Below are 14,369 nucleotides of genomic sequence, written 5' to 3' on the forward strand. Positions count from 1 at the left end.
TGTTTCCAGTATTTCTCACCTTTTCCAGATCCTGCTGAGAAGCCTGCAGAAGCGTTTGCCCAGACAGTATCCAGTGTTTGCCATTACTCATGTAAGAGCCCAGCCCTTGGTCCTGAAGCCAGTTGCAAACCTGCTCCTTCGTCCACTTTGCGAATGGCATGTCCAGCTCACTATGGAAGTTTTTATCAAAAAAGACTGATTAAATCCTGTACCTCAGATCTTCTGTTCTCATACATAATGATAAAACAAAAACATAAGCCTAATTAATGAGTATTTTGTGGGAGCTGGGACAATCTCTGGGGAAGAACGGGCATCGCTGTTGGCTGTTAGGTGAGCTGCAAGAGGAAAAGGGCGTCTCTTCTTCTGACCCGTTAGCACCACGAAGTGCTGATTAGTGCTGATCTCCTGCCACTATCACAATAAACACAGTCTGTTAATACTACTGGAACAACCACCTCTGCTGCCTAGGGTGGCTAAAACTCTGAAGACAGACCATAATGTTTTACTTGAACCTTTAATCCCCAGAGGTGCAGCAGGAAACACACCAGAGGAACATCTGTCATTGCCACATGAGGGCTCACGTCCTGTTTCACACAGCCCCACAGCTGCACTTCTGTGGAGCCACACGCAAGGAAGGCTCCACTTGCAGCAGGACCTCACCACCCAACCAACCTCAACCCTGCAAAGACCATCTCTTAAAGGAGGAAACGGCCTGGATCTGACTGTTTCCATTTCCCAGGAGAGGGGACATTTCATTTTGGCACCACACTTTGGACCCCATGCTTGACTGGAGCTGCCAAGAAGGCAAACAAGAGCACACCTTGCACCACTCATCTTACTTGTGAGACTGCCCCAGGTCTCGAGACCAGCCCAGTCGCGGCCCCGCCGTTGCTCTTGTCCCTCCTCTCTTGAACTCTGTCTCGGACATGTCATCTGGGTTGAAGGTGGTAGACTGACTTCTTTTAAGTCTAGTTTAAAGGAAGAAAGCAGATTTGCATCTGACCGAGGAAAAGGCATGCTTCTACTACTGCAATCAATATAGGTAAGATCTCCTGTGGGGTTTGTAGCTCTTCCTCCACCGCTCATCAATCTGCTGGTAGCTCACTCAAATAGAACACTGGCTGCTGCCCTTGAGACAGCAAACCACGGAGCCACAGGTTGGAGGGGAAAAAAGGGAAGATGTGCTCCCAGCAAACCCCCGTGCAAGCCCCAGCTCTGGACAACAGTAATTTCTCATCTTTTACTTACCTTCCAAATAACTTCTTGATCCCTCTGGCCTTTTTCTTGGAATCTGGAGAAGGTGGAGTCATCTGTAGACTATCTGTTTCTTTTGGGCGAGGGGGCAAGCCAGCCAGATCCAAGTGATCTGCAGATCCCTTCTCCGTTTCAGCTATTAGAAACGAAAAGCCCCGTCAAAACTTGCTTGCACAGGATGTACAGACATACTCCTGAACTCGGGAACAACTCTTGCTAAAATTGAGAGCCACCATGTTAAGAAAATGGGACAAAGAGGGCTGGGAAAATCCAGGAGAAACAACATGTGTTCCTCCTGGCCAGACTGGGAACACTCCAAGGCAATGCTTTGCACCAGTTAAACGCCTTGCATCCACCTTGTGAATCAATCCATGAATTAAATCCTAAGTTTACTTTTCCTCGGCGAGTGCTCCCACAGTCCTTTCACAGACAGAGCTGAGGCATGCCGATGCCTAGAAACAATTAGGTGCGGAAGGGGACCAAACCAGGAGTCTCCAAAGCACGGAAAAATAAATAATTTCCCTGCAGGCATCTTTCCTAATAACTTGAAGTATCCCCTAAGTTCCCCATCTAGAAAATTCCAGCAACAAATAACTCCTTCTGCCCCAGGAGCAGGAAGGCCCTTTTCCCCTCACTTCTGCAATTTGAGAAATAATTTGTTCCTCTGCAGAGAAACGCCAGGGAGCTTAGGCTCTGTCTGAGCTAGATCTTCTCTATAGTGGGATGCACAAAGCACCTCTGATTAGTGACCCTACACACCCACCCTAATAGCATTAAAACTTTGCTCTGTGTTTATTACTATGATAACAAACCTGAGGGCTCCTGTTCCTAAAAGTGAAGTTGTCACAAGATAGTTTAGTAAAAGCTAAACTAACAAAGAAGAAAACAATTTTAAGATCGTTTAAAAAGAAAACTACAAGAATTGCAGTATCTGCTAGGCTACGTAAGCAGAGATGTGCCAGCAAGTGCCAGACAGCTGAATAAAATCACCCCGTGGAGTTTACATCACTTGCTGGGGAACAGTGACAGCACGAGCCTGTTCAGATGAAGCAGCCATGGCAAAGCAGCCTGCAGCGGGCCGACAGTCAGGCCTGTAACCACTTTTACCATCTTTTAACATGGCTGTGTAATTAGATGACCATCATTTGGTTTTGGAAGGGACTCTCGGACTTCCAGGAGAAAACCAAACAAGTTACGTGAATCAAGGTAGAGCATATATTGCTGGGACACATGGTCTCAGGCCACAGAGTTAGTGCTGAGGTGGGCACAATGTGCCATGAACAGCAACAAACTGCAGGCTTTGCCAGCATATCTTTCTGCTGGGCAAAGTCTAGATGACTCAGCCAGAATACATTTGAAGATGTCCCACTTCCCACCAGTGCTTTAGATGTTAAACCTTGCAGTGAAGCAACAAGGTCACATAAAAGATAATTTCTTGGCACTCTGACCACTACTGAATACAGGGATCCTGCTGGTGAGAGACAGCACTAATGTCGAACCAGGCTTTTGCATTTGTGGTTTCTGCTTTACTTGTGTAAGAAAAATTGCTAGCTTATCATAAATGCATTTAAACAGCACTCTAGTGAGAGAATACCAGGACGAGGTTGGGTGCATTAGTAGCAGAGATTTGCGGGTATTGCAACATTTGCTTCTTGTACCCCATTCCCTTTCAGGCACTAACACAACCCCGACCTTTAAGGGGCTACAGCAGAACCTGAGACGGCCCAGAGCACTTGGTCTTGTCAGCAAGAGGCACACCGGGCGGGCAGCTGTACCCCAACCCTGACTGACACATCTCCGCTTGCTAAGGCAGGACCCTGCAGGTCTCACTTGGGCCTGTCAGAACCACTCAGGGAACACTTACACCACAAGACTGGTTTTTAGCACACGAATATCTCCATCCCCATCTGCCCCAATTATTTCTCATTTGTTTATTACATAATAAATATAACTACTTCTTAGAAGAGGAATTACATATCCTTCCCTCCAGAACTTCCCTAAGTGAATGCCTAGGACATTTACCTCATTCCCTCTTCACCACCCTCTACACCTTTCTAGGGGTTCCAGGACAGACAACAGCACAAAGGTGCCTCAGGTATTCAAACACCCCTGATTCTCACCTGCTACCTGGGTCTGTGGGTAACTTTGTGCTCAAAGTTACACCAAAGATCTCTGCAAATGAACCCGCAATCTCTCATTAGTAGTGGTTACCGAGAAATGGCGCAGCTGACTTTTAGCAGATGGCAGGTGTTACATGAAAACTCCTTTTAGTGGTGGACAAGAATTCCGATGCAGAGCTCTGGTGTCTAGTTCTTGTTTTAAAAGTGTGTGGCCATAACCAGCTGTTAGCAGCAGATACAACACAGCGCTGGTACAGGCAGACATGCAGGATTACTATACCTAAAGTAGGTGCACTTGCACTTCGACTGCGATCTTCAGATATCCAAACAACGCACATAACCACACGCAGCACAAGGGGAGAGAATACGCAGAGGGACAAGGTAAAACACAGCTCAAAAATTACATCGGCAAAATACAAGACAAAAGGAGGGAGGTACACAAGACACATGTGCTACACGCAACACTGAATTCACACAGAGATTAGGATTACCAATTCACTGTTAACCCTCCCTATCACAAAAAAAGAAATGTAGCAGAGCTCTGTGGTAGAGAGGGTAGAAGAGCCCCGCAGTCTCTTCAGTGCGGGGACGTCACTTGCTCCACAACACATTGTGCAGGTGATCCATGCAGGCTCCTGTGAGGTGGCAAAGTATCCAGACACCAATTTTACAGATGGAAGCACTGAAAGCTGGATAACATAAATAACTTACACAAAGTCACAGGACCCTGATCTAGATGGCCCATCTTCCAATCCTTTACGACAGCCACAAGTACTCCACTTTGTCAGACAAATTAATTTCAGGATTAAACAAATGATTACACAAAAGCACAGATGAAACAAACAGAAGCAGTAATTGTACATCTATCCCAAATAAGCTAGCAAGTTCCCATGCTACATGTCACAGGAAAGTATGAGTCATGTATAATAAATGTGTATGCATGTTATTTCTTTTGAACAAAAGTCTAAAACTGTCCTTGAGTAAGTAGGAACGGAAGACTCTTCTCCTCAACAAAGCAGAAGCTATTTCCCCCTTCAGGCTTCTGAAAGACAGAGCTAAATTCCTAAACCTCGTGCAAGAGAAAGCCAAAAACTTCAGATAAATGGCAGTAGATCTGATGCAGAGACTTGGTGCTTGAACTGGAACAGTGGAAAGACTACCACAGCAGAGCAGTGAACACAAGCAGGATTTCAGTTGGTGGCAACAGCGACTTCTGCATTAAGCAGAACATTTTGTTTATTTATTTGTCATATGCAAATGTCATCAAATGACAGTACCAAAACAACCCCCCCCTTCATCACAGGCCCAAAAATAAACGTGAGCTTGAATAACTTGTGAATCTTGTTCCTGTTGTCACTATCTCTTTTGTAAGGCTGCTTAAATACACATAAAATAAAGACGATGACTTGAGTGCTGCTGCCTCATTTCTGTACATCTGAAAATCTTATGAAAGATAAACAAAGGATGGAGCCAGGACAAAAAAAAAAGCCCACAAATTCCATGCATGAAGTACTGCCAGACAGCTAGCATTTCAAAACAGCAGCAATTCACTACAAGGTTCATGGGGAAATATCACAGCAGACGTTTAAACAGATCAAATACTTCATTACATTAGTGAGGTTTAGTTGTTTGTGAGGTTTTTTTCCTTCTTGTTGCTGTTTGCTATTTTCCAAACATTCTACTAGAGAAAAGTGCTGCCAAGTCACAGTGAGACTAAGGCCGGCCTTCCTGGTTCTTCAGACAGCTACAGCCATTGATAAGACCTCTGTTCAAAAGACACAGAATCTGCATGCAGGTGCACGTTACCTACCCAGATTTGGGGCACTAGCAGTCCTCTTGTTATTTTTTATCTTGAAAAATCCTCGTCCAAATGAAGACCTGGCTTTACGGGTACCAAAACTATCCTCGTCGCCCGTGATACCATGAGAAGGAGACTTCGGAGGGAGGGTTGCGAAATTATTACCTTCCACAGGAGGTTTAACCTGTTCATGTTAGGGAAATAAAGATTCAATATCAGGGAATTGCAAAAAGCCTTTTGAGAGAGACTGCAAAGTGACCGCTGACAGAAAATCAGGAGAGTCGCTCTCATTCATTACTACAAGAGAAACAGAATACAAAAGCCATAGAGGAAAACATACACAGAGGAAAATAAAAGCTATAGAAGAAAACATAGAGAGCTTAATTTGAACACATTCAGGACCCAGGACTACTCTCACTACCTTCCGAGAGTAACTTATCTTCTCTCAGCAGATGTTTCTCAGTTTCTAAAAGTCTAGCTTACAATTACAGAAAAGGCAAAAATATAGTCCTGGAGGGTTTTGAACTTTTCCAGCTATCCAGGTATACTGTTTCCCCCACTGGTAGCTGTAAGGGCAGTGGGAAGCAATGAGGGACAGCATATTGGTTCTCTGCCAAGCACCAGACAGCCCCTTTTGTCTATCACTGCTCTGCAATTTCAGAATTAATGGATTAATTGACTATGTCCACTGACAAAGCTGAGAATAAATTAAGTATCGAGCAAGGAATATAAGTGCCAGGACAGACATCAGACATACCAGTTAACAGATTCAAAGCAGTAGTTTTAACCTTGCCAGTTGTTTCACTGTCTCTTTAAAGGAAAAAGCAAACCCATTCACAATTTAAATATGATCCTTTGGCTTCTGCTGAATGGATACAGCATTATCCTAATGAGTGGTATCTGAGGTCTGTTGCTTCTGCTCAGGTCTTCCTATAGGTAGTAATTGTTGCATGCAAACTCTGGCCATACAGTACCACGGCAAAATTGTTCTGGCATGACAGCATCTTTGGGAACACAGTTGCTACTCACAGAAAACAATTTGAAAAGCCAAAGGTTTTTAAATAGACACTAATCAAAGGTAATTACATAGTCAGTAAAATACTTAATGGTTAGCTTTGCTAATTATCTGGTGATAGAATATGCGCAGGAAACCTCAGCTTAGATGACAACCTTATGCTCAACCAGACTGAAAGATAATCCATGTGTGAGAAGACAAGAACGTGTGAGACACTATAAGCCTGACACTGAAGCGATGGTGACAACCATCACATACTCCTCACTATCTTGTCTGCAGGTCTGCTGTTCCCCCTCTGGAACTGCAAGCCACAATTTCACACAACTGAGCCTTCTGACACCCCACTCACTGTGTTTCTGCACGTACATGCATGAGCGCGCACACACACGTTACCTCTGTTGGCTTCTGTGCAGGGTCTCTGTCCTGTTTGGGAAAGATTAAGACATTTAAAAAATCATGGCTTATAGCTAGTATTCAATTCATTAGGGTTATCCTGAATTGAACTCTGAAATACCCTTATCTGCCTATTTTTACCCCAAAATAAATCACTTCAGAGCTGTATTTCACACAAATTCTTGCTTTCTTTGAGGTCAGTGAGCTGACATGAAAATACAGTTGCTTCGGTTTACTTTGCAAAGGACTAGCTGTGTACATCATTAGCCACATGCAGTCTGTTAAGACACTGATGGGCATAGCTGGCTGAGGGGACCAAAAGCAGGAATCAGACAGAGTAGAAGCCAAGCAGATAAAACATCCACAGCCTCCACTCCTTGGCTGTCCAAACAAACTCTAACACATGAACTCTAGCTTTCATTGTCCAGTCCTGGTTATGTTTTCATTCCTGCTAACATCCCTCCTGAGCTGTAAAGCACAACTCAGCAGCTTGGGTATCAGAGAGCTCGGGAGATTTTAGCAGTTTAAGCTGTCAAAACAGAGCAGGGCAATTACCCTGATTTGACGACATTGTTAGAGGCTAGCTGCTTTTGGTCATCTCTAAAGAGACCTAAACTGAAGCTATCACCAGACAAACAAAGGCTCAGTATTTTGCTCCTGACTGCCTAAAACATATAGTCACCCTATACTGTACTATATGATGTACTAATTACATGGCCTTGCAAAATGATTACCTTAAACACAGGAAGAAAGTGGTAGTGGGACTTATTTTGGTCTCGTCTTAAATCAGAAAAGCATACCAACTTCATCATTATGTGAGGAAAACCACAACATGAGTCTTGGGTAAATGCCTCATGCAAAAAACCAAACAAAGAACAAAACCCAAAAACCCAAGCCCCTGTATTTTCAAGGACATATTTTATCCTTCAATGAAATCTGGAAGATGTCACATGTGTGTGACCACTGCTAACACATGATGTGAGGAGCCCTACTCTGACTCAGAATTTCTCAGAAGGAACAACAGGGTGTACACAAGATCCCTGCCAGGACAGAGATATCACCCCTACTTCTAAGGGGATGGGAGGAAGCAAGAGCCCAAACCAACCACTTCAGATGTCTCTTTCCTCAAACTGCTCAGACTGCTGGACTTCTGCAGTGAAGAAGTTCTGAAACGAGGACATAAAAACCATGCCAAGTTACTGGAATTAAATGTTCCAAGTTAAATCTTAGCAACTCTCAGAAATCAGCTTTAAATAAATCATTACAATACACGATGAGATATACTAAAATCAAAGACATTCTGAAGTAAGGCAATCAATGCACTAATCAGAGCCCACACAACTTGATGAGATACTGTAAGAACCTCCACATCGTAATTACTGCTGTGTCAGTGACATGATGCCTACCTCTAGGTAATTTTGGCTTCTTATTTAATGTCACATTTTCAGAAGCACAAGCAGAAGTTACACACGCAATAAATGATATAAACAAAAGCTATGAAAAACAGTATTTTTAGCAACAGGCTTCTGACTAATTTAATCCCTAAAGAAGCCAAGCCTATTAAGTCAGGCATGTGTGTTTTAATATTTTATTTTCAGTTCCATTTTTCATTTCAGACCAGATATTCCACAACTTCCGGGGGAATTTACAATCTAGAATACTTAAGTCTGGTTGAAAGCAAAGTTACCATTACATTTTTTCCCCACAACCAGGTATAAATTAAGAATAACCACTTAATTTTACAAAGTTATCTATCTTTATACCAACATAAGAGGAATAGAATTTGCCTTTGAAAGTATTCTCATGGCACTAAGTCACTCAAAACAAAAATAGCCACTGAGCTTCATGCTGTATACCAGACAAGCCCTGTTGACTTAGGCTCCTTACTAACAAATCGTTTTGACTCAACTTCACATTCATAAATAGCCCCACTGATTTCCCTATATGGCAGAAGTTAAAATTATTTTCTCATTGTAGTCAACCGTCACTATCAAATGAAAAAATCAAATCATGTGCACACACTACAGAAAACCGTACATTTCAGAGTATATTGACAGTCTAAAACCTGGTGAGAGATGCTTCACAATGTGAAAGAAATTAACTGCACGTGTGCACAGATAAAGCCTTGGAAAATAATGATCACAAAAACATAGGACATGGGCAGAAAACTACCACCACGAAATATCACCTTGGATAGAATTAGTTGACGTATTTACCTGTGTATGTAAAATACGGGGGTTGCATGGGTGGGGGGGCTTCAAGTTGACAATCACATATGTTTCCATATAAACATTTTTGATTCCGATACTTACACTGGACTATCACACAGCTGAGTTTCTGGGGAGGATCCTGTTGATCTTCCTTCACTGTAAAAACAAAAGAGATAGGAAAGAAGTAAAACATTTGGGGATCTCATTCAAATACCTTGCTGATACAGAAGTCCTATCACCTCAGCCTGCTTATAGTACTAACAGATGGCAAATTCTCCCCTCTATAGTGGCAAGTCTTTTAAAAGATAAAGCACAAAGGTAAGTTCAGGAGCCTCAGGAAAGACAACTCTTACTGTGAGTTGATGACAATACTGCACTATTCAGCTCAAACAAATGCAGAGGTTACAGCATGTGCAGGGTCTGCAGCAGCACCATGTAGTAGAGGTCACCAGCTGCCTGTGAGTCACCCACAGAGTGGGGCATTTTATTGCAGGTTAGTGCCTTGTTTTTTTCCAAGATGGAACAAAGATGAAATCCCTGCTGGTGATGGCAAGAGCTGCATGAGGCACAGCACAGTGGGAACCACACAAAGCTGAGCTACTGGATAGGATGCTTTCCTCAACTGGAAAAAAATCACACATCAACTTCCGCTTGCAGTGATTTTTCACATTGAAATCAATGATGGCTTTAAGACAACAGGATTTCCTTACCTCTGGATTCTTAGTATTTGATACTCATTTAGATAAAGCCAGGGATGTGGACCCAGAAGAAAAAAAACCCTAGCACAGCCTTTGCCTAGCTGCGAGGCTGGTATGCTTTGCAGTACTCCCCACAGTGCCAGTTCAGATCTGCAGAGGCCAGGCTTCCTCATCAGGGCAAGGAGAGTGTAGGCTTAGAAACGATGGAGGAAGCTGACATCCACTTCTCACTCAGGAGGCTGTGACTGGGTTCAAGCATGGGGGCTCCTGGGTGCCACAGCTCAGCCACAGCCACGTATCCCCACCCTGGCTTCCCTGGGACTCTGTGCCTACACATTTTGTCTGTCTTTCAAAAATCTCAGTCAGGGTTCTCATAAAAGCACCTTCACGTTTCATCACGTCAAAGAATGGCAAGAAGAGTATCCCATTCTCCAATCTTCTGAGACACCTCTTGGGTTTCCTTCTAGGACTCCACTAACAGCTCAAGATTAGAGCCGGACAGTCCTTCTGTTGCAGTTTTGGCTGCGCCCCACACTAATCTTTAGCAACTGTGGAAAATGTCTGAATGCAAACCATAAGGAATGCATTTGTGCTAGCACAGCCAACACTATCTTAGCCAGACCTAGAAGATGTAAACCTAGACAAAAATAATGATTCTGTGTCCTTCATTACATTAGATCAGTTTTTCTCTCCTTCTGTTCACTTCTTGTGAAGCAGCTGGTATAGAGTATGAGTGCTGCTACAAGCAACAGCAACCAAACCAATGCTTGCTCACTGAAAAAGATTTAATTGACGCAGTTTCCGAAGATACGCTTAGTTTACTACAGCTAGTCAAGTGCGTGCTGGCCTTGTTTAACTGACTTAATGACTTGACAATATAGCAACTGACAGACTATTACTCTCATTAAACATCACAGAATATCAGATTTACAATTGAAAAATACATGGAAACAATAATACCTCATTTCACTTGCAGGATCTGGCCTAGACTGTGTTTTCACTTTCTCTGCAACAGTTTCTGAGCTCTTGGATGTTGATGAAAAAGAAGGGATTGAAATCTGTAAAATACTGGTGTGGATCTGTAAGGAATTCTAAAAAGAAGGAATAATATGCATTACACTGTTTTGAGCTGAAATTAAGTAGTCAAAAATGAAAAGAAGAGTAACAAACTATGAAAAGGAAGATCTAAAAAAAGATTTTGAAAATATATGTTTTGTCTTTCTTTCTACTGTAGTACAGTGGTTTACTACTTCAAAGATGGCACTGAAGATATAACATGAATTACTGCAGATAAGCTAAGAAAAAAAAAAGTCTCACAAGTATCTCAAAGCTGCCTGCTAAATCTGTCTCTATCACAGACCCCAGGAAGGGCAGTTCACTTTTCAGGTTTACTCCTGTCCTCAGCCACCAAGAGAATACCAAAAAGCTGCTAAAATCCAATTTAATTTAGTTTTCTTCATAGTGTGTTCATGTTGTTTAGTTAAGTAAGTCAAGACTCTGCTCTGACTCAAAGCTTTAAGAGAAGAGATCTATAGTTTTACTACTGAAAATGTGATTGTAAACATCAGAGACTGGACCACAGCCTACTTATCTTTTAAGTGAACGGATGCAATTATGACTGCATTCTTTTAAATATGACAGGTTATATTAAATAAGTCTCAACATGTTTACTTCAAGTTACTGACAACATAAATGCAGCTCCTAAAACAGCTATGTTTGATATGAAAAGCAATTTTTATTTTTGATAGGAAAAGTAGTTTAGACCCATTCTCATGACAAATACAGCTATTTGCTGTCTCCTGATCCCATCTGATCATTACAAAAAATAAATTTCACTGAACTCAAATGAACCTCCTTGGCAGCTTTCACAAAAAAAAAAATAAAAAAATAAAAAAAATCACATTCTCCAAAAGGATACACAACATTACTAAAAACTGTGCAACCCAGAAAAAAGTCTTTTCAGAAACTTGAGTTTTGGCATCTGCGATATGAATCCAGCACAAGCAATGTTTTCACAGAGTGACAGCATTAAATGAGGAAGAAAAAAGATACCTCTTCTTGAATATTCATGTTAAACTCATCGTGGATTGGAGATGCTGTTACTGGGGTTGGAGATGGGCTTTTCTCTGCGTCAGTCAGACTTGGCGTGTCCAATAAAACTGTGGAAATGGACCCTGAATTTAAGAAGTCTTCACTGTCACTTTCCTTGCCTGAAGGGAGAGAAGGAGGAAACTCATTGGCTTTACTTCTGGATACATGATGACCCTCACTCACATTCAAGGCACAGCCAGTGTGCTCATTTATGGGCCAAAAAGGGAAGAGGCTAAGATTTATTTTTTTTTTTAGGAGAGACTACAATAGGAGAAGGGGAGCCATCACCAAATATCTCTTTCCAATTCAACCATCACAACATAGCAGGGTTGGAGCAGACGGAAGATTGTATCTGACAGGAAAAGGCCCAGCAAATGCCCTCAGGGCATTTAGTGGGATCAGCTTCAAAAAGCGGAATAAAATGGAGTAGCTATTTCCTGTCCTGTGTTCTGGAATTTCATACTGAACACTTATTTTCTCTTATTCACTAGGGAAAGACCAGGACATCAAGTCTGCCTGAAACTTAAGATGTCTCTATGGCATCTTCAAGTTACCCACAGGAAAAACGCAGTCCGCTGCACAAGAGTCTAACACCAGCTTCTAAGTGACTGTATTATGTTTGCAGACTGCCACAAACTGAGTGTGTCTCATTTAGTGAATGCCAAAGCCCACACCAACATCTGGCAACCTCTCCTCCTGACGAGTGATTTGCTGCTCCTGAACTGCCTCAGCACTCCCAAAAGGCTTGGATTTCCACACTTGCCATCAATACCAGAGTACTGACACAGACAAGAAAAAGCTCAAGGCAACCAATTCTTTCTAAAAAGGAAGCAGAAACGTAGCACTCATTGCCAAAGATCTGATGCAAATACAAGTCAAAGTCTGCTCTCAGCAAAACCCTCTCTTGCCCATTTTTCACAGCCTGAAATCTGCCCACGCTGCATGAATTGACCAAGAAACACAGTTCCCAAAGACTCAAAGTCTGCTTTAACATCCTCCTGTCTTTGAAGGCACAGCACTGCATGAAAGAGGAATACCTATTTAAAAATGTTACTCCAACGCTCAGCATGGTGCTTCGCCCTCACCGCCACCTTACCTCTTCCCTTAGTGCAAATATGTTTTCCTAGCCTTGGCAGATCAAAGTCATGCAGCTGTGTCCCTAGTTGCCCCTGCGTGCTGGTTTTGAGAAAGGAAAAGCCCTTACATATGGAGATCCAAAGCCCACAGATGGTGGGGACTGCCTGATCTCAACTCCCTTACAAAAAGGGGAGAGGGAACCACCTATTCACAGGGGAATTGCAAAAACACTTCCCTGTGTGACCCATGGTTAAGCCAAGCCAGTTTTTAACCCAATATGTTCAAGCACACACCAGTTCCACCTAATTTACATCCATGATGCCAGAGTAAGAGAAGCTGCTTCCTGAACCCACCACTGCACCCACCTCAGGGCTGCACTGCTCATGGGGTAGCATGAAGTTAAGTTTTCATAGCAAGGTAATACAATACTACGGTGCACAGACTTTCAAGCTGCACTTATATTACACATGCATACATTATCAGAATGCTAATGTCTAAATTTGCTGGGGACAGGTCTTTCAGAGGATAGTGATCTACAAAATGCAACATGAGTGCTAAAAGAACAGGATGATGCAGGGGAAAAAAAAACTCATCCTAGGACTGTAATGCAAATAGGTCAAGATTATTGCTCTAAAGGGAGATGCTAATTTTTCTAACATCTAAGTGTTTTCATCTGAAAACTCAGAACCATTTCAGTGTAATGCTCTACAAGTGTTTATTTCGCTTTGCTTTTAAGGGAGGAAGGAAAGAGATAGGGTATTTAGTGCAATTACATCAAACTGACGACCATCACCCTCAACATTTATCTCCTTTGGGTATCAGAAGCTCCTGGATCTGGAAACCTCTAGCAGCCTTGGAAGGTATGAAATGTACCACTACACGTTATGGTATATATGTTATAGCTACCATTTCAGCCACACAGTTCAGCTTGTTATCTGGTGGCAGAGATGGCTTTTTTTGAGGTGTGTGAAAAGAGACTGGTAGGAAAGATGGGGAAAAGCCAGCCTGACCTTGCAGTGTGATGAGGAAGGAGAACTATTCCACAGCTGCTGCACGTGGTGGTTTGCGAAGGCTTCATTACACACCAAAGACGTGCCACGTCATCGCAATACAGTCCTGGCAGCACATCCACTTTGCTACAGGCATTTCTGCAGCTCTTGGGCATCGCTATTACAGCGTGTGCAGCCCCTGGGGCAGTGCTGGTTTGGCTCATAGGAATGTGCATACTCGGAAACTGCTCTGTTCAGCTACCAGCCCCTCCCCAGGAATACAAGCAAGGGAGTGGAACAGCAATTTTTAGCAGTTACAGCAGCAGCCAGCCCTGAATAGCATTTCAAGAGGCTATGGAAAGAGCTTTAGAGTTTATCATATTTGAAGTAATTTTACAAGGGGGAATTAAGCAACATGACAATAAGTTACTGCTACCAGATGGTAAACAGGACACCACTCCAATATGCAGTTGCCTGGACAATAAAGGCAAATTACTAGCTCACACCAGTTGAAGAACTGGCTTTCACTCTACCCAAGAGATGCCTTCAAAGATACTAAGTCTAAGAGTCGATATGATACTACCACAATGCACCTAGAGTTAGAATGAGAGTAAATTTTTTTTTTGATCGTGCAATACCTTTTTTACCTTGAGCCAATATCACCATGTCTTGAACTTTCTTGTACCTATTCAGAGATTGCCGAAGCTCTTCTATCTTCTGATCC

General features: G+C 42.6%; 1 protein-coding gene across 1 annotated transcript in view; it reads right to left on the reverse strand.

The window, feature by feature from the left end:
- PPFIBP1 (PTPRF interacting protein, binding protein 1 (liprin beta 1)) overlaps positions 1-14,369 on the reverse strand; it is a 39,734-nt gene that overhangs the window by 7,821 nt on the left and 17,544 nt on the right. The window contains exons 8-17 of the mRNA XM_010188449.1: positions 14,293-14,369; positions 11,541-11,698; positions 10,449-10,567; positions 8,893-8,946; positions 7,689-7,746; positions 6,442-6,480; positions 5,185-5,356; positions 1,249-1,390; positions 840-968; positions 20-170 (exon numbers count right to left, since the gene is read on the reverse strand). Coding sequence (XP_010186751.1) covers positions 20-170; positions 840-968; positions 1,249-1,390; positions 5,185-5,356; positions 6,442-6,480; positions 7,689-7,746; positions 8,893-8,946; positions 10,449-10,567; positions 11,541-11,698; positions 14,293-14,369 — 1,099 coding nt within the window. The remainder of the gene's footprint in view (positions 1-19; positions 171-839; positions 969-1,248; positions 1,391-5,184; positions 5,357-6,441; positions 6,481-7,688; positions 7,747-8,892; positions 8,947-10,448; positions 10,568-11,540; positions 11,699-14,292) is intronic.

This window comes from Mesitornis unicolor, unplaced genomic scaffold (assembly GCF_000695765.1).
Source record: "Mesitornis unicolor isolate BGI_N332 unplaced genomic scaffold, ASM69576v1 scaffold33217, whole genome shotgun sequence".
Classification (NCBI taxonomy): domain Eukaryota; kingdom Metazoa; phylum Chordata; class Aves; order Mesitornithiformes; family Mesitornithidae; genus Mesitornis; species Mesitornis unicolor.